This window comes from Macrobrachium nipponense, chromosome 35 (genome assembly GCF_015104395.2).
Source record: "Macrobrachium nipponense isolate FS-2020 chromosome 35, ASM1510439v2, whole genome shotgun sequence".
Lineage (NCBI taxonomy): Eukaryota > Metazoa > Arthropoda > Malacostraca > Decapoda > Palaemonidae > Macrobrachium > Macrobrachium nipponense.
The window spans coordinates 41,579,507-41,601,605 of NC_061096.1; the positions used below are offsets into that span (position 1 = coordinate 41,579,507).

The 22,099-nt window shown below is 35.5% G+C and overlaps 1 protein-coding gene across 8 annotated transcripts in view; it reads left to right on the plus strand.

The window, feature by feature from the left end:
- Nucleotides 1-22,099, plus strand: part of LOC135208674 (calmodulin-binding transcription activator 2-like) — a 579,281-nt gene that overhangs the window by 426,677 nt on the left and 130,505 nt on the right. For all 8 annotated transcript variants that reach the window (XM_064241109.1, XM_064241106.1, XM_064241112.1 and 5 more), the window contains one exon: nucleotides 21,649-21,740. In XM_064241109.1, coding sequence (XP_064097179.1) covers nucleotides 21,649-21,740 — 92 coding nt within the window. The remainder of the gene's footprint in view (nucleotides 1-21,648; nucleotides 21,741-22,099) is intronic.

A 22,099-nucleotide genomic window follows, 5' to 3' on the forward strand; every position in this document is an offset into this window, starting at 1 on the left:
AATTACTTATAAATTTCCGTCATATAAATCAGAGCTTCGGTAAACAGTGTTTACAGCAAATCTTGAATGGCTTTTTTCGTCACCGTCGCTGATTAGTCGTTTCTGTAAGCTTGCATTGCAACACATGTGCTTGCCTGAACTGTTCCTCATTAGGGCTAATCAGCATCGTATCTGTTCACACTGTTAATGATGAGTCGGAAATTGGACTTGATAACTTTTAATTGCTAATTATTTTGTGACTAGTATGATACAAAATTTGTTACAGTCATTTAACATGTATTGATGTCAGTTTATAATGAATGTCACATTCAATAGTATACTGATGGTATTTACGATGTCCGTGATGTTAAGTACCTTTTCAAAAGATATTTTAATTGTGACAGCAATTTATGACACCACGATAGTAAATGACCTTATTAACTTAGACTTGCTAAGTATTTTCTAGGTTGAACCAAATTAAACTTATTTACACCTCTGTTTTGAAATTGTTGTGCCTATTACCCCGTTTAGTTGTAATAAAACATTTATTTATGGGTTGTAATTTGGGATAAAAAAATCTTTAAAAAGTCCTAATTTCACGTTGGTTTCTTTGAGTGGAAAATGATTTAAATTAGTCGGTTGTGATTGTAGTTGAAGTATTCCATAGGTCGAATTCCATTATTTTGTCTGGTATTGCAAAAGCTTTAACAGTCTGTTTTGTATATTAAAAGATACAGTTTTAGCATCCAGTGTAGCTTCAATATTTCTTAAACCAATGTGTTGCACTTTTAAAGCGTTTTCCTAATTTAATCAGAATCGATGTTTGAGGCTGTACTGTATTCAGGAAAATACATCCAGTGTTTACAGCGTTGCTAAATTTTAGAGTTTTATACATTTTCATTTTATCAATCCACACGCAGGGCTGTAAATTATCTTCTGTTAAATGTTTGCGAGTCATTTCTATCTTTGGAATATTTTATCTTTCAATTTTTCTTTATTCCTTGTTATACTTCGGCTTGCTTGCGCAAGTCCTGGGCTTAATATTATCTGTGACTGCGCCTTTTATTAAACGCCATTACTGTATGCGATCGTATGTGTGTCTGCCTTTTCGACGTGCTATTGTTTGTGCGTCGATTAGATCTTGTGGTCGTAAGGCCTCCATTAAGTGACATACCTCGCATACCTTAAGCATTGAATCACCGACGTTTTATCATTTTTTTTTCTTATCTTTTAGACTAATATTTATATCTCTGATAGACGTATACAATTACCTTACGCTTTCATGTGCTTGCGATGGCTTTCTCGCATGTCTTCAGTCTGTTGTACAGCCGCAGCATTATCATTTCAGGAGAAGAAAAAAATTCAGATTGAACTGTTACTACGCTGCTGAATAATTACGGCAAATTTGTTGCCCTTAATCGCTGAGATTATCAGACATGTGTGCATATGCTGTGCCTTCTTTTATGTAAGGTTTTCTTTCCGAGAAATTTGCATTATATACAATACAGGATATTGCAGGAAGATTTTCTTAGACCGACCAGAGAGAGAGAGAGAGAGAGAGAGAGAGAGAGAGAGAGAGAGAGAGAGAGAGTTATATGAACTATACGTGTTTTTAAAATATGCGTATGCAACCGCATGTATAGGCTTATGATATATATTAAAGGAATGGTGATATTTTGATATAGAGCACCAGATGGAAAAAGAAACAAAGATATGAATTCTGATCTCTTCTGATTCATGCTATAAACAAAATAGTATAAACAAACACATAGAAGGATACAAATTGTTAACCCAAGGGCAGATGAGGTGGAGTCCTCCATTTTGACAAAGGATGGGTTTGCAAATGGCAAATCTTGTTATTTTGTGTGGTGGATCGGGGGAATGACAACTGATCTCACACCTTGGCATGGCATAATGGAAAGATAACAGGTCTTTTAATTTGTTTCGTTTTTCACGAGAGTAACTGCACATTTTACATTAAGTACATTTAAATATTTCTTTTGAAATAAATAGATCAATTTCGGCTGATATTTATTTGAATATTTTTATGAGCCCGTTATTTCATAATTCCAGAGTCCACTTTTGAATCATTTTCCAAATTTGTTGACATTGCAAATACACGAATGCGCCAGGAATGGATTTTCATCTTCGGACTCTGCTTCGGCTCTTCCTTGATATTGTCGTTGATTGTTTTCGGCTTTTCTTTGATATTGTCGTCAATTGTTTTCGGCTTTTCCTTGATATTGTCCTTAATTGTTTTTGGATTTTCCTTAATATCGTTGTTGATTATTTTCGGTTTTTCCTTAATATCGTCGTTAACTGTTTTTTGGCTTTTCCTTGATATTGTCGTTGATTGTTTATAATTTATCATGTTGCATAAACAGTTCGGATGTAAACGTGGTTGTGGATAATTTTCTAGATGGGAAGTAAGTTTTGAATGCCACTGCTTAATATTACACCCCCACCCCCCGACATCTTATGCCCATACGTAATTTCATCTGAGTGCTTCTAAGCATATTTATGTCAAATGTCGCAATATGACAGTTTTCCCTTATTTCTATTGCTCTCGTCAGTCGTACTTCGCTAAGTACCATCATAACCCCCTCCCCCCCCCATCTCTCTCTCTCTTCTCTCTCTCTCTCTCTCTCTCTCTCTCTCTCTCTCTGGAGAGCGAGAGAAAGAGAGAGAGAGCGCGCACAATGTATTCTAGTCACAGATTTTTCAAATGACCTCGGCTGTCAGCATCTGAGATGATGATGATGATTAAATGGTGTGGCCTTTATTTTTTTTAACACATCATTTGGTTATGGACATTTGCTGCAGTGAGTTACGATGAGGTCACTATGGCGTCTCAGGGATGTTTTTGGACAATGCTTTCGTTCTCGACCTTTTTTTTTCAGCGATGATACTTTACTCTGGTTTTAACACACACAGAGATGTCTTCATGTGTATTTTCTTTGTACCTTTGCGTGCACCTGAACTTGCTTTTAAAATTAAATACAAGATTTTGTTAACACAATCGGAGAAATTAACCTTCACATTATAAGTGTGTGTGTATGTGTATATATACTATATATATATATATATATATATATATATATATATATATATATATATATATATATATATATAATATATATGCTGATTTGTAAAGAAAAACCTTCTTTTTTTAAATATTATGCTTGAAGAGATTTAAACCCTAATAGGGTGTCACAATGTTGACGGTCCATTCTCATTTTAGTGGTTCTTAGGGCTATAAATTTCTTGAAATTGGCGATTTTTGTGTACTTTTGGTTAAGGAGAGAGACATTATTGACAGTTTTAAGGACAATATGACTACAGGAAATAAAGTATGATTTTCATTTTTAATGCATTCTTTTCTTTTAACATTGTGTATTTGGCTTTGTAGCAAACGAAGATGAAGAGAAGATTTATGAGTCAAGACGATTTATTCAATTTATCTAATGGGGTCGTAATTCTTGCATAAGCATGGCGTGACACATAAGGCAGTTGCCCCCTACCCCCGTATTAAGGGGGGTTTGGGGAGAAAGTTCTCAGAGTCTGTAGTTTCAATTTATTACGTTGCTTACAGTAATGTACTGTTATTTATCGTTGTAATTATCTTACGTCTTTGATGCTAATTAGTTGTACGTAAGATTTAATTTCTTCTCCCTGTTATTAATTGTTTTTGTTATGACGCTTTTGTCAGTTGTTCTTATTGCCTGGGCGCCAGGGGATGTTCGTGTTTGTTTTTTTGTTAGAAGATCGTTTGTTAAACATGATTCATGAATTGTATATGTATTTTATACGTATGTCTCTCATAAAATATGAGAGATGAAGACGGAATCGAGACCCATTGGATTTTATTAAACTTTTATATTTGCATTTCGTATATAATCTATATATATATATATATATATCTATATATGTGTGTGTGTGTGTGTGTGTGTGTGTGTGTGTGTATATATATATATATATATATATATATATATATATATATATATATATATATATATATATATATAAAGCTCAGCAGTCTATGTTTTCGGCATTTCAGTAGATTCCTGGGAGAGAGAGAGAGAGAGAGAGAGAGAGAGAGAGAGAGAGAGAGAGAGAGAGAGAGAGGACAACATAATTGGATTCATTTGGTTTTTTGTTTGCCTCTCGTCTCTTCAATTTCCATGAAAGAAAGCGATAGGAAAAAGGGGAAGACTTAATCGAATTCCTTTTTGGTAAATTCTGTTTCTTCGTGAAGTTAAGAAGAACTGCATAATTTAACGATTAAACTGTGATCGCTGTAGAAAATATATATAATACAACAGATTTCGAGCACTTGCTAGGATCTCCTTAAGGCGAATACAGGAGGTTCTCGAAAGCTTTCCTTTTGTATTTTATATAAATTTACACTGACATCTGTGGATTTCTTCTCCATTTTAACGACTCCTGCGATCATGAGATTGATATAAAAAGTGTGATTCTGAACAAAATTAGATGTGAAAACTAGAGGTTGGGTGTGTTCACTCAACGTCATGTTTGTATGTGACTCGCTTTTGTGTTCGTGGGAATCAATAAATCGCCGTTTTACTACTATAAATAGTGTTCATGATGTTTTGGTTATATATTTTGCATATTTGTGTGCGTTGTAAATACATTCTTTGGGCGAAATAGAGAATGTCATGTTCCTCCTTACTCTTACTGTTATTCTAGTTTTTTCCTCTCATTCATAACATTCCCACGACGACTAAATCGTGGGATGTAATGGCTTATCATAAGAGACTTTACACTGAAGTTTAGGTATTGGCTGTTAATGTCAATGGTTTTTATAGCTCGACGCATGATTTCATTACCTTGAGACACGAAATCCCGGTTCTCCTTCATTTAGAGCTTCCCTAATTTTGAATTTGATAGTATTTGATATCGGTCATACTTGTCACCCGAGTCATCAGCGCTCATGTGCTACAGGAGAAAAAGATTATTTTTTCTTCATTTACTTTTTAGTTTCGGGACTTTTAAGTTGTTCATATTGTTCCCTTTTGCATTGTGGTGTTTGTTATTTAGGTATATCTCTTTATTATTGTGTCACTATATCTGAAGGTATAATTGTTGTGTCCGTTTGTTTAGAAATTGACGTTCTTAACGTGGAATTGAGATGGCTATGTGTAATAAATGGTAGGTAGCAATTTTGTTATATATGTATTTATGTACATATGCATACTTAATATAAACTATTTTGTATGCTTAAGTGTCCTTGCAGTTTACTATCATTTGCCTGAATATAGAACTGTTCAAATAATTGTTTCCATCCACGAAGTTCTTTGTCGTAGTTCAGTGATACATTGTAGCACAATCATAGACATTTGCTAACTTATCTGTTATTTATGTTTTATTTTTTTTACGGTTTTACTAATACGTAGATGTAATCATTGTTTCTCCGTTGCTAGATTCTTATATTTTTCTTTTAATAGAAGAATATTTCTGTGCTTGCCGTATTGATTTGTTCGAGCAGAACCCTGTGTGTTCTTTCTTTACTCTCATTAACTACAGACTAATGGCTCGTTTTAAACCGTTCTGTATTCATCTGTTCTTACAGTATTATTTTTGTACGAGTATCGTCTCGCGAGAAATATACTCCCCATAGCATAAGTAGATAGAACGTGGTATGCATTCCAACCATATAATTACATTTATACAGTCCACCCATACACATATATTCTTAATAAACGTATGATGTGAATGCTTCTATATGAAATGAAAGCAAATATATATTTATATATGAATGGAAAAATCAGTATACCATCCACCTCGATGCATTCGGTAGCAGAACGGTACGTGAAATATGCTCATGCATATTCAGGTATACTTTGATGGCTAATTTTCGGTGTCACCGTAGTTTAATGCAAGGACGGAGGTCATTCTGGTTTTAACTTTAATGTGCGCAAGCACGGAATTTGCATTGACGTCTCTCTCTCTCTCTCTCTCTCTCTCTCTCTCTCTCTCTCTCTCTCTCTCTCTCTCTCTCAGTATGCTTTATACATGTATAGATATTTAAAAAAAATAGTGTATTGCTTTATCAGAATCAGTATTTGGTTTAAGAGTTCATGTAATTTAAGAAGAATTTAAATGTTACCATAAAATTATTTCCGATTTGCCAGAAAGGAGTAGGTTGAGTGTCGGTTTTGTAATAAAAAAAATTATTTTCATGAACATACGTAACCATCTATCTATATATATATTTACATATGTGTGTATATATTTATGTGTAGACAAACATACCTACACACACACATATATATTTATATATATATATATATATATATATATTATACATAATTATATATATATCATATATTATAGATATATATATATATGTATATATATATATATATATATCATATATATATTCTATTATATATATATTAATATATATAATATATATATATATATCATTATAATCATATATAAATATATATATATATAATTAATATAGTGAATAACCTTAACACAAAAAAATATTTTTACAATGTTCCTCCGTGAATCAGAATGGTCATTAAAAAAGAAAAAAAAAAAAGAAAGACTTGATAAAACAGAATCTAATATAAGAATTCCCTTTTTCTGAAGAAAGAGCCGAGATTAAAATATGCTTACACGAGCATCATCATAACCGGCTTTCTTCATCTTGGATATGAATTTCCTTTTCCTGCCGGCTCGCTGTTGTGTGGGGTGAGGAAATAGAGATAGAGAGATCGGGATGGGGAGGGGGTGGGGGGTGATGGAGAGAGACACTAACACCATTCTCATAGTAGTGACCTAATTGTCTTAACTTCTCAGTTGGTTGACTTTTCTTCGACTGAACGACTTTATACTAATACAGTAAATCATTTTTCGTCTCTTTTCTACTAGATTAGGTTTTATGGTGGAGATCTTGTTAAGGGGATTTCCTATCTTCGGAAATCCGAACAATTTCCTTCCATAGGAAATTGCATGAGATAGATCTTATGTATGAATTTTATTGATATCAAAGTCCAGATGCATTGCCAGGTACAGAAGAACGCGTTGGCTCACTTAAGCACCTTAGATTGGTTTCGTTAATATTTTGTCAAACTAAAGATTATAAACTAAGTTGCTTTTGTAGGGCAGTCACATAAATCAGTAAAATTTGCCCAGATCCGAATATCACTAGTATTTGTTGACAGTTATGGACATAAAGTAGAGGATATGTTATATCAATAACCTTAATTTTGTTGAATGGTATTGTTAGGTTTTGCTCGAATCCAAGTTTCAGTGTTGATTTATAAATGGAATTATTTATAGTAACTTACTGAAATTTGTTAATTTCTTATCGTAATCCGTTATCCTTTTTACGCTTTCATCAATTCCTTTTTTAATGGTTATGCAGAAGCATAAGCAGTATGGCGTTCATTTACGTTGGAATCTAACTTTTAACTTTTGTCTCAAACTTTATAATAAAGTTTTTGTAGTCATTTTATGTCATTAAAAGTTTTAATGAACTGGATTACAGTTTATCCTTTGTTATTTCATATATAGAATGATTTTGTAATAATGAAAATGCTCTATTAGTAATCTTGAGGAAAATTTGAAGTGAAGTTCTGTAAATTTAGTTTATGATCTCATTAGCTGTAGCAACTTTTTGTACACATTGTATAGGTATTTGTAGATTTCCGTTTTGCGTGAATTATGTATGCATTAAAACCTCCCACGATTTCCAAAATATCAAATGTAAAAACATTTATCGAAGCTGTTGGGTAGGTTATAGCTTCAAGTCACTAACTGTAAGAGGTTTGCTATACGTGTGTATTGGAAAATGTAGTTTTACCGTTTTTCGAGAATTATCTGTGCAATCAATCCTCCCATGATTTCCAAACCCTAAAAAAACTTTCATTACTGATGTTGACCACTCGACATGTCAGTGATCAATGCATTGCTTGCTTGCTTGCTTGCGATCGCCATCCTGACCCCTTCCGCTCCTCAGGGTGGACCCAAGTGGCTCTTCGAACTCGGGCCACGACGGTCTTTGTATTCTCATCGCCGCGTTAACGGCACATATTCAACCATGTCGGTCTGCGCAAGATGGCTACAACTCGGAATTGGAGATCATAAAAGGGATTTCCACGTGAAGACAATCCCGTGTTAGTAGGCCGTCAATGGTCGGGCACTGACGGAAGACTACAATGTCACTGATAAAACGGCCTCCAGCCTCCTCCTCCTCCTTCTCGCCTGGCGAGACTTCATCTTGATGGCATTCCTCATTCTTTTGATTGACATTCTCACTTCCCAGACGGTATTCCCACTCGGCTATTGCTTCGATGGAGGTCCTTTTTGGCTTAGCTTCCTTTACTTCCTAGTTTTGTTTTTCATGTTGTATATTTTATATATATATATATATATATATATATATATATATATATATATATATATATATATATATATATGTATTCTTGAATTTACAGTGGCCCATGGACGACTTTTCAAATTATGATTATAGTATTACATATGAATTTTTAAGCATATTGCGTTCTTACACAGTCTTTCAAGCACATTAGCGCTCGACTTACGCTGTGTTTTTATAATCAGGTATAGTTATTTTAAAAGCCTCTGTTTGCAGGACTTTAATTTTTTTTCATTTTTATACATTTCTGTGGCTTTTATTTATTACATCCTTTATTTTCTTGATAGCTTCAACTGAACCCTTTGTAAGTGTAATTTCAGCTTTGAAAGTCTTGAGTGAAGCTTTAGTAAAGTCTGCCCTTTTCTTTTTTGATAATCGCGAGATAATCATTTGTAATTTCTTGCAAGGTAGGACCAAATATCCTATTTTTGCGAGGTGGCAGCAGTGGGTGGTGGCTGATTTGTCTGGGGTGGGGGGTGGGGGACACCAAGTTTGTTCGAATTTCTTGTTGTTGGCGTGGGCAAGCGGGACCCAGCTGCGAGCAGGAAACAACATAATTGGTTGAGAACGTGGCCAATTACTGGCCTGGGATCTCCCGTCTCGCTAGGGGCCAGTGGTGGAAGCAGAGGGAGGGGGTGGTTCAAGGAAGACCGTTTCCACCCGCGGGAAATCTGAAAGTTTAACTGCTTAACCGTCGTGGTTCATGGGCGGGAGCGCTGCTTTTTCTGTCTGGGAAAACTAGAATTCATTGATTGTTTTGAGACGGATTGAATACTGTGCCCGTTGGCTCTGCAGCCTTCACAGTGATTTCACAAGGGATCATCTTCTATAGCTCGAGATCTTCGACGACCTTTGAGAATTGTGCTAAACAGACAGGTTTTGGGTACAGCATTGAGGCCATGTTTGAAGCTCAAGTCACTCGTGTACGTGGCCCTCACCTTTGCATTTTTGTATTTTGCAGTATTTTGTAACTTTCTGTAGATTATTTGTCAGTTTCTAATCCTGTACCAGAACTTAAAATAAATTGATTGCAGGAAAATACAGTCTCCTTGTGCCAGTACTAATCACAAAAATGTTTGCTGATTTTGCATCTTCGTGATTAATTTTGTTAAAAAAAAGGTTTGAATATCAAGTCAGGTCTTTTCTGATTCACTGTTGAAATTAAGACCTTGTCTTATATTTAACAGATGTCACATAGATTTTTCTTATTGCATAAACAATTAAAAATCCATTATGATTCTTCCTAAGACTGACAACTTCTTTTCATGTGAAGTTGGATGTTGTTATTATCTAAAAATTTACTTTAAGCTAGCAATTCTGAATTTAGTTTTGAATTTCGTTGAGGGAAAGAGAGAGAGAGAGATAATTGTTTTAGGATGGGTTCATTTTTCTTTGGAGAGAGAGAGAGAGAGAGAGAGAGAGAGAGAGAGAGAGAGATTTTATTGCTCTTGCATATTGCAGTGTTGTATATGTGAGAGAACGTATTTGGGACAGCACTATCGCAAGTCCTGGTTTATTCATAATCACCACCAGTACTTGTTCGTCTCATTTCCTTTTGACGTTCATAATATTTTTACGTCGTTATCGTATAGCAATAAAACCTGGTCTAAAATTATACTTATAGTTATATTCTGCAGCCTAATGACTTTCAGAAATCATCTAGTATTAAAAAACGACAACATTAAAATGGCAGTCAGGGGAAATGGCATTTTCAGTAATAGAGAAATAAATCATTTTTCACCGATATTGAATAGAGCTCGAATATATATAACTGTATTCCCGATTTTTATCATGCTAATTTATATCGCTGCCTTGCGCCACGATCGTCATTTATTTAATTTCAGGGCGAAGCAGGGTATGGAGTCTTGACACAATTGAGGATTTTATGTTTTGTGAATTAGAACATTGAAATTATTACGTAAAAAGGTCAGTAAAACTGTCCCATTTCACGGTAGGATAATTCTGTCATTTCGGGGGCGATAGGTTATGTAGCAGGCTGAATTCGAACACGAACGTTGTGTGGTATCGATATTAACTATATATATATATATATATATATATATATATATATATATATATATATATATATATATATATATATATATATATATATATATAGTGTGTGTGTGTCTATTAGTCAGTATATTTTCCAATAAACTTCCTTTGGTTTGAAGGTATAGGATATCTTTTCACCAAAGCTGCATTTCGTTTCTTAGAATATAGAATAATGAAAATTTAAATAACTAAGAGTTTGAAAATCATGAATCATGTCCTGACTGTTACTTTTATTCGCCAATAGGTTGGGGAGTTCGTTATTTTAACCATTCTCTGGTAATCATAAGATCTTGCACATGCTAGGATGGGAATCAGTTTATCTCCGTTGATAAGCCTTAGTCTATTTTGGTTCTTCACATAAACCGACACGTGCACGCTCACTTGATCTGTGAAGCAGATGGCCTCAGTGCCGGGCTTTCGACGGATTTTTCGTGGGTAGCAAAATGTCACTCGTCGAATTGTAATTGTAGATTGCTATTTGCAGTCTCCAGTGTAAAGTGGACCCAGCTTATATTATCCTCGGATGCTTGTTGATCGCCGTCGTTCACTGTACTATCTGGGTCCCCGAAATTTTTCAGTTTTATTGCGTTTGTGACCCCGGGTGTATTAAATTAATAATCACATTTTCCAAACGCTTAGCGTCATTACGTAAAAGTAGAACGGTTGTTCTTTGATGACACTTTTAAGGAAGGGGCTTTTTATACTTATTTTTCCAAGTCAGTAGATCGTTTTTATAACTTCTGTTGCACTTATTTTTCCAAGTCAGTAGATCGTTTTTATAACTTCTGTTTGCACGTCCGTAAATACATGCTCTCCGCTTCTAATGTTGAGTTAATCATGGCTTAATTTATTCTTAATTACAAATTTACTCAATTTGTTCATTGTAATGTTATCAGTTTGTTTTATGTGACCTGAGTCAATTTTATTGCTATCATCTCTGTCTGTTTGGAGTTATAAGTCAAATTTGTTCCGGCCTAATGTCCTAAGTATAGCAACTCCCAAGTGTTTAAGATTTCATCCTGCTCCTGTTTTCCGTCTTGCGTTAGTTCCTTCTTTCAAGAGGAGAGTCTTGTGCTCTTATCGGGATTAAAACCCCCTGTTTTGTTTTCTCTCCATCTGACCTGGACTACGTAAGGTCACTGAGATAGGTGCCATTGGAGTTTGGCATTGAAAATTATTGAATTTATTTTATGGAACGCTGGAAAAATTTTCTTGAAAATGCAATGGTTTTAGATAAATGTTCTGTACACTTAATTTCTATTATGAAAACCCGCTTAATTCGTCAGGTTTTTCGGGAAAAAGAATCAATTTTGCGTACATTTTTTTATAATTACAATACAAAAAAAATTAATAGATAAAATTCCGTCAAGCAGAGAGACAATTCCCACTCCATATCAAAATCATGCGTCCAAGTAAGTTCCTCAGAGCCGTTACATCTTTCCCGTAAAGCTCTGGAAAAAAAAACCCGGCTGTTCTTTGTCTTTAAGCTTATTTATAAATTTTGGGGGGAATGGCGGAGCAGTAAGAATAAATCGCGAATGAACTGGATTTCGGCAAAACAAATCCGATGTTTTATCTTTCGACCGCTCAAGTCATTTCTCTCCACAGTAACTTCAATGGTTTTATGCTTTCGAAGGCATTTGCTTGCAACTGGACTACGACGACTGCGAACGGAGAAGAAGTTCTTTCTGGCTTTGCATTTCATGGAGAACGGCTGTGTGGTGGTAAAATAACGGAGAGTTATAAATGACCTACTTCTCGTACGCTCTTTTCGCGCGAAATATTTTCATCGGACGCACAATGCAGAATTTCTGGCTTTACAGAATTTATATATATATATATATATATATATATATATATATATATATATATATATATATACATACATGTGTGTTTGTGTGTGTGTGTATGTATATATATATATATATATATATATATATATATATATATATATATATATATATATATATATATATATATATATATATATATATATATATATATATAAGTTGAAACAGATAGGGATTGCTCATCGCAGGGAAGGATATTAGTTTTTTTTGTTATTATTTAAGATAGAAAGAGAATTTTCATTTGTTATATGTTTTTTTAAATATGCCCGTCAATGATAATCTGGCATGTACAAAAATACTTCCTTTTGAGGGCATATACTAGTGTCTATATATATAGTATATATATATATATACTATATTTAATATATATAATAATTTTATCTATATCTGTTATTATATATCATATATATATATTATACATATATATATATATATATATATATATATATATATATATATTATATATTATATATATTATATTACACAGACACTAGTATATGCCCTTAAAAGGGAGTATTTTTGTATATGCCAGATTATCATTTGTGGACATATTTGAAAAAGATATAACAAATGAAAATTCTCTTCCTATCTTAAATAATAAAAAAAACTTATAGCCTTCCCTGCGATGAGCAATCCCTATCTGTTTCAACTCCTGACAAAGCGAATGAGTCTAACGTCAGATCGAATGCGTTGACCCTTAGAAATTAAACGAACGAAACGTTTATGGTCCCTTTTTATGTTTGTTTTTTTCTTTCGTATTAATCACAGATCCCGATTTAGTTTATGGCCCGGTAAAGGATTCGCGATTTTTGTCGAGAACTCATAAATTAAATCTCATTTCAGAGTCTTGTTTTTTTTTCTTCTTGGTGTGTGTGTTGTTTTTTTCCTTTCTTCCTTCCTTTCAAAAATAACGAGCTATTTCCGTGATTTTGTGAAATTAGTTCCGCTGATTGATATCGCGAGATTATTTAAAACCCCCGTGGCCAGCTCTTTTACGGAATTTTAACGACAAGCTAATATCGAAAGTGGAAGTTGCCGATAAATGAGCGGTGAATCATTTTTGGGGGTCGGATGGATTGGGGCGGAGGGGAGCGGCAGGGGTCGAGTTCCTAGGTATACATTTTTACGTTGCGAAAACATATATATACACATTTATATATTTATATATCTAAAAAATTAATATGATTTCATCAAGAGAGAGAGAGAGAGAGAGAGAGAGAGAGAGAGAGGAGAGAGAGAGAGAGAGAGCCCGTTTACTAAGATTTACCTCGTTGAAGCCATCACGTTGTGAAGTTTCGCTTATGGCAGCGTAATTCTGAACAAAGTTTCTCCCTTAGCTACAGCCTACGTCATTCTACTAACAACCAAGTACATAATTCACTGCTTAAGGCAACAGAGGTCTAGTGGATGATAGAGAACGGGGCCGAAGGGTTTGCAAGCAAATGTTGTACGTGTTTTGAGAATTTTTGACTGCCCTGACTGACCGTAGTGTCATGAACAGAACAGAAGAAACACAAATAATTTAGATTTCTATTTGAATGGTTTCTGTGCCGGAGGCAGCTAATGATCATGTTACAAGTGTTTACATAAAATATTAAATCCTTTTGTGCTACAGTGCACACCGCCCTCTGTGGTCGAGGCTGATATTGTCTTGATTCAGTCATTATATCCTCATTATCGCATCAAAGCTTCACAACTCCACTTCCCCAGCTTTTATAATTGTTTCTTGATTCAGTCATATAAGCCTCATTATCGCATCAAAGCTTCACAACTCCACTTCCCCAACTTTTGTAATTGTTTGAAGTATCTCTTCATAGTGTAACATTTTCATTAACTGAAGGGATAAAATATTGGCAGCATTAAATCTTAAGTGTTAACGCTTTTGTGTATTTGATATCTCTTCGTAGTGTAAAATTTCATTAACTGAAGAAAGGAAATATTGACAGCATAAAATCATGAGTGTGTTTTATTTAGGCGAGCTAGCGTCCACCGCCCTAAACTCGTTCCCCCTGGCATCAAAATAAAATGAAAAAAGTTGATGCATTGAAAATACGACGTCCTTTTATTATTTTGCGATGTTAGGGAGCATACGCCATCATGGAGATTCAATGCTTTACGATTCATTCCGGAGCGAATTCTTCTCATGTCTTTATTATGTCCTTGTTTGTCTCTTAATGTAGCGTCACGGTAAATGCGGCTGTGTGTGTTTTATGAATGCTTTGTCGTCCATTTGGTGTCTCTTGTCGTCGTGTTTTGTGCTGGCCACAGACCTACCAAGGCGCTCTTTTTTTCCGTGAAGGGGTTTCTATGCAAATAGAGATACACACACATATACATGTGTACGATTATATATATATAATATACTATATATAAATATTATATATATATATAATATATAATATATATATAAATATATATATAATAATTATATTTATTACTATATATATATAATATATATATACATACATATATAATAATATATATATAATTATTAATATATATATAATATTATATATATATGTGTGTGTGTGTGTGTGTGTGTGTGTGTGCGCGCGCTTGTCTATATATATACGTATATGATATAATTATATGTATATATTTAATTTATATGTTATTCTGCGTTGTTAACCATTCACATAATTTGTCTTATACAGTCTTCAGTTTACGTAATTAAATACATGATGTCTATTCGTTATACGCCGATAATTAAAATCACATATTTCATACTATTACGATTTATGTGAGAAATTAAACTTCCATCATAAATTTCCGCGGTCAATTTTCCTTCCCTTTTTTCCCCAGTGAAGTGTATGTCCCTCTAGAGCATTGTGACTGCATACACGAGATTCAGGAGGAGTTTATATTCATATGGGCTTCATACTTCCTTATGGAGAACGTCTCTTGAGTGTGGGAGTCTGTGCGGACATATGTCCGTCATGGGTATGTGTACAGTGTGTACGTGTCTGAAAGCCACGCTGTATCTATGTCTGTATGTGTGTCTCTGTGTACACCCAGCCGTCCCTGTTTGTAAATATAGGATGTGTCTGTTAACTTTTCTTTGTACCCAAAGGCACATATATATCCTCCGGGCTGTCACAGCCACTTTATGACAGCATTTGCAACATGGGGGAACTCTCTCTCTCTCTCTCTCTCTCTCTCTCTCTCTCTCTCTCTCTCTCTCTCTCTCTCTCTCTTACGTAATCAGATCAGCTAAATGCTGGTTGAATTCATTTGTTTTCGGTTCTAATGGCTCTTTTAGCGTTACGAAATGCAGGCGTGTTTATAGCGCGTGGTTCTGTTTGTTTTAATTTTTTTTTTTTTTTTGAGCGAGGGAGTCCCTATTGTATGGAAAAGGAAAAAATAAAAGAGAGAGTTAGGCGTTTTGAGTTATGATCTTATATGCACTTTACTTATTCGTTCCAGAATAATGGTGATGCAAAATGCTTATAGTTCATGAATGTGGCTTGTTTACATCCGTGTTCGTAAATGGTTTTAATTTTAGTTTATGAAGTTACTTATTAAGGATGAAATTAAATTACTTAACCAACCCGTCAAATTTTTTTTAACTGTAACTTCGCAACAAGCATTACTATTTTTGGTTCCCCGACAGACGATACGGAGAGAGAGAGAGAGAGAGAGAGAGAGAGAGAGAGAGAGAGAGAGACTCTTTTGCCTGTTGATGCTTTACTCCGGCGCTTATTCATGGATGCCGGAAATCGGGCTATATTCCGACTATCTGCATTTTTACGGCCCCTGACGCCATCTTTCCACTCCACGCTAAACAAACTAATATTTCCAGCCATGTTGGGTTTGTGGGCCCACAGCTCTGCCAAAGCCGCCTCCCCCCTCCCCCCCCCCCCAAACTCTCTCTCTCTCTCTCTCTCTCTCTCTCTCGCTTCTCTCTCTCTCTCTGTTTAGGTGTGGATGGTTTTGAGGTTTTGTTATTTTTCGGTTAAATGCTAGCAAGGGGAAGGCAAACACAGTTAGGCTGACGAGCTAAATATATATATATATATATATATATATATATATATATATATATATATATATATATATATATTATATATATATATATATAGAGAGAGAGAGAGAGAGAGAGAGAGAGAGCGAGAGAGAGAGAGAGAAAATTATGTATGATTTAATTTTTAATCACGAATATTTCCTTGTGTAATAAGAGTGGGATAATTTGATAGAGTAACTAAGTTAAATTTTCTTGAATCCATAACCAGACTGATCAGTTAGCCGTAGATTCTGAAGGTGTGTGTGTGTGTGTGTGTTTATGATGGGGGGATGGAGGACTTTTGTACTGAATTTTCTAGAATCTATCGTTTTAAAAGCTCATGTTCTGTTGCTGTAGAGGGTAATTGCTAACTAATAATATATTAGAATATAAAACAATAACTTCAAAGAGTTTATGCCTTTAGAGGGTAAACTAATTAATTTAGTAACGTGTTTTATATTTTGGCTCGCAGATAAACACACTCAAACACGCCCACGTAGCCTTACAGGCATAAGTAGTACACACACACACACACACACACGTACAGAGACAGACAGACGGACACAGAACGCCTCCCTCAGAAGAATTCCCCATACGTCAGCAGGCATCATATTTCAGTTTACGAATTAAGATTTTTGAAAAGCTTTAGTCATCTTTGTTTGTGGGCGTGTTTTGTTGGGTTGGGGGGGGGGGGGGCGCTGTTATATGGTGGGCGGGATCACGGCATCACTTGGTACACAACCGGTCGTATTATCCCGTGTTATATACGCGTTGTGGCTCCAAGGGCCGTTAACGCCCCTATAACTATAATATCTGTGTGAAATGCGTCTGCTCGTGCAGGACTGTTGATGTGGGGGTAAGGGGGTTGTCCGTTAGGAAAGTGAGAGGAGGAGGAGGAGGTGGTGGTGTTGGTGATGGTGGTAGGATTTTTAATGATGAGAATGAAACTAGTACTTTGTGTGTGTGTGTGAGAGAGAGAGAAATAAGAACTAGAAAGGGAATGTATTACTGTACTTAAAAATGTTAAATGGATATCGGTAAATAACCTGAGTTTTTCCAATGTCTTTTAGAATAATAATTGGTAACATACCAGAATCAGTTAATACATAAAAGGCCAGTATTAGCTTGAAACTCATGTACAAACTCCCGTCGTAAAGTCCACTATCATCTGCTATGTCCTAATTATAGTTTCCGGATTACATACTTCATGCATCAACATTGTGTCTTTCTCTATTAGGAATTATATAATTGATGCAAGTATATAGTCATAATTCCTCCGTTTTTATTTTATCTAATTATCTCAACAAGTCCAACCACCACTTAAATATTATATTGCAAATCAATATAAAAGTTAAAATTAGGAAATGTCAAAAAAAAGTCCTTAGTTACTTGAAAGCTTGGTAGGGCAGGGGGCGAAAGGCTCTAGGCTAGGCGGGTTTGGGATTGGCGGGGTGGGGGGGCGCTGGGTAGTAGGAAGGGGTTGGGTTGGGTGGGTGAATGACGCCTAACTTTCTAATTGCAAGGTTTCTGGCATTCTTCTGCACACCAATAACAGAACTATTTCTTTAGCTGGCGCAAGTCTTTCGGTGCTGCCGCCTCCTGCATTGGTTCCCACTTTTCTACAAATGCTCCTCTCTCTCTCTCTCTCTCTCTCTCTCTCTCTCTCTCTCTCTCTCTCTCTCTCTCTCTCACACACACACACACATTTAGACAAAGAGGGAACTATTTCCGTTTCTTGTTTATTGTTGTATTAATTTTATATCGTTCTTTGTTCTCTGGACTTTTTCCATTGGCCATTACAGTTAATTTGTTGTTAGAAATAAACCTAAATTCTATTTAATGTTTCCAGATTGTCATATCTGGTATGGCATACCATCTGTTAGCTTCGTATTCTCCACAATCCTCTTCCCCTAACCTAATAGCAATAGCTGATTCGATCTTTATGGTGCGCATTTATGCAATAAGATATTATTACGTGTTGTAACATACTTACCTAGGTCTTTAGGCTGAAATACATTATATTTATAGAATCTGATGGCCACTTTTATCTCAGACCTACATGCATTTGTCATTGCAACAATGACCTTACCCAAACCCCAGTGTGTGCGAGGTTGAGTTTCCTCATTCATTACCTGTTGGGATTTTTTCGCTTGATCTTAATTTCGGGTCCAAGGCTTCGTAATGACAAGCATATCGAAATTTGTGATAAGATCCAGAGGTGAAGAGGTCATTGTGGCTGTTAACAAACCATTTAAGTGCTAAAATAGAAGGCAGCTGAAGAAAAATTCAATCAAGCTGGGTATTTGAATATGCATAATGATTCTTTGAAACTGTGAATAACTAGTCATCGAGAAAGTTATCGAAAAGTTATGGAAGCTGTATTCCAATTGAACTCGATTGCACAATGCAGAAAAAAACCATTAAATGACCATTAGGAATGAAAGCAATGAGGTTCTTAGATAGGAATTGTGAAGATGACTGGTCTTGTGAAAGAGACGGTCCTCCGAGTCCTGAGTAGTTTCTCGAGTGCTTTCCATGTCTTTCATTGGCATAACGGGGACCGTAATGCTGAACACTTCCCAGCCATCAGGGGTCCGCAGTAGTACTAAACACCTTCCAGTTTGCAGGAATATCAGTAGTACTGAACACTTTCCAGCTTCCAGGTTCCTTAGTAGTGCTAAATACTTTCCAAATTTCTTGGACTCTGATTAGTGCTGCACATTTTCTAGCCACTGAGATCCTCAGTAGTACTAAACATTTTCCAGCTTGCAAGACTCTTAGTAGTACCAAGCAATTTCGAACTTCCAGGACTCTCATTAGTGCTAAATCCTTTCCAGTTTAAATGATTTTCATTGTTACTAAACACTCCACAGCTTCCAGGACTCACAGAAGTATTAAGCACTTGCTAGATTACACAGATCTCGTTCATTTCCAAGTAGTAGATTCAGGTCACATACTTGTCATTTTGCCATATTTCTCGCCTGCATTATTCTTTTGTTGTCCCTACCAGTTTCTCTCTTAGGCTTTTCGTTAATGTCCTTTCGTGCAATTAGCATTTGCGTCTTGTAATTTTTTACGGCTTCTCAAACGATTCTGTGCAGCACGCTTAAAATTATAATTCTGGTACTTTCTCTTCTGTCAAGCACTTTTCCTTTTATTGCATTTTCCGTCCGATTTGTTTCTCATTTGTTTTCATATAAATTTCGTTTAAGTGTTTATTTTTAGTTATTCCATTCATAGACTATTTTGTCTAGTGACTTTTATCTTATTTTTTCATTAAATACTTTAGGTCGATTGGATATTTCGTCTCTTGTGTCACTTTGTTAATCTCATATTAATATTATTACATTGCACGTATCCTTTTAAATGGTTACATCCTCACGTATGTCCCTCTATGAATTGTGCATTAGTCTGGCCATTTCCTTCATCAGCTCACCCGTTTCATTCTGGTCTTTCCAGCCGGACGGGAAGTCTTGCATCGTCGGTGTCAGTGGCACCCGTTTCATAATGTGGGCTACGCGCCGTATTCGCAATTGATTTTAGTTATTCAGGCCGCACTTGAGAAAATAAATTACATGAGGTTTTGGGATTTATAACTGAATATTGCAAGAGTCCGCAATTTATGGCCTTTATAAACAGTGGGTCTAAAAATGATGATATTATTCCGGTATGAAATAGTGGCCGTGTGTGTGTGTGTGTGGGTGTGGGTGTGGGTGGGTGGGTGTGATTTTAGGGACTTTGGGAGGGGGGGGGAGGAAGGGAGGACCTTGGATAAGGGATAAGGAAGGGAGGGGTGAGATGAGGCTTTGGGTGAATTTAGGAGGAGGGAGGGGAGGTTGGGATTTGAGGTTTTTCTCTCTTCCTATCTTCTGGATTTGTGGGTTTTACCTTCCCCCTCTTTTTTATGGGTCTGTGTGTGTGCAATTTGTCCGAATGCAAGCACGACACGACCTCCTCGTGTATTTGCTTGTGCTTGTGTCTCTGTATGAGATACTGGCAGGCAGTGTCAGTGAATCACAGACGAGTATAAATACGAGAGTTAGAAAGGTGTCGATTAGTTGATATTCCTGCTTCGGGTGTAATGCCATCGACTTCCTTCCATAAATGGTAATGTTCTCATTTCTCACGTGGCTAGATTAACTGAGAGAGAGAGGTTTTGATTTGTGTGCCTGGTACCTGTGCTTGGAATTTCATATGTCGATAGTAATGAATATTTTTTTTTTTTATCTGTAGTCGTAAGTAAGGCGGATCTTATACATGCAAATGTGATTCTTAATCAGCCAAAGTGCGATTTGACGTAGATATTGATTACAGTTGACCTGCTTACAGTTGCTGGCTTACTTCAGAGGTCATTTTATTCGTTCTTGTTGTAATTGTCATCTCTCTCTCTCTCTCTCTCTCTCCTCTCTCTCTCTCTCTCTCTCACACACACACACACACACACACACACAATATGAGATTAATTTGATTTTTCAGACTTAAATACACAAAAAATCTTAATTCTACCGTGCATGCCTATATTTATGAATGTGTATATAGATACATAAAACAAATATATATGCATGTATATAGATGTATATTTTGATACAGTATATATGCACACACACATTCTTCATTCATTTATGTATAAATATGCTCCGCGGAAAGCATTGTTTCTTCAAAGACTTTTGCCAAAACCAACCAAGCAGTGAAATTCGTAATGAATGAATGTGATGTGCTCTGTGTTTTTCCAAAGGAGATATTCAGCGCCTGTATTTAAAGAAGTTATTCCATCTCGCGAACTTGTTTATATGTAGATCAAGTGATTCATCTTCATTACTGTCGAGAGGAAATGCTTCTTCCTCCTCTTTTTAATTTCTGTGAACATCTTGGAATGTTAAAAGATAAGTTTGTCGAGTCCTGTGGTAATAAAAACTTTATTGCCCAGCAGTCCTTTTAAGCGTTATTCGCTGTGAAGTGTAGGGAAGAGGAAGTGTGGGTACGAAAGATGATGCATTTATTAAAAATGGAATTGGAATTGGAAGAGAATTCATAGTTGCAGAGTTGCCGATTGATGTTTCAAATCATCTTGATTTGTTGTCATAGACTTTCATATTGATGGTATTTCATTATTTTTCAGTTATGCTATTCATCAAATTTCTTAATAATTGTTCTTATGTATTTTGTTAGGAAATGAAAAGAGAATTCATGGTTACAGAGTTTCAGATTGATGGTTAACTTTCTGTTTTGTTATTATGTTATTATTGATGGTAAGCCATTGTTTCAGTTGTCATCAGATTTCCTAATCATTGTTTATTGTATTTTATTACCATAAATTTCACAATTATATTAACCCCCTTCTTTGTTTGTCTTTGCAGACTGCGAAAAGATCCGTTTGCCCGAAAACCTGGAGAGTATCCCGCGTGCTGACCACTTTCCAACACAGCGCCACCGATGGAACACAAACGAGGTCAGTTCTCAGGTCGCATTGGTCATCTTCGTTGCAGATTTTAACTTGCTTTTGCATTATTGCGAAAGCTGCAGTTTTGTATTTTATAGGGGATTACAAGTCCAGCCAAAAGAATGGGTACTTAGAATGTTGGTCTATTAAGTGAACGGGATATATTTCGCACCTCTTTTTAAGCATTTCATTGATTTTTTTCTGAACTGTTATGAAAAGCATTTCTTCCAACAAAAACATTATTAAACAGGAGAGTAGGCTTTGGGGTTTCAAGTCTTATTAATCCGACTAGAAAATTTAATTAGAATTTTATTCTAACACTAGTGATGAATTTCATATTTAATCGAAGCATTTCATTGAATTTTTTT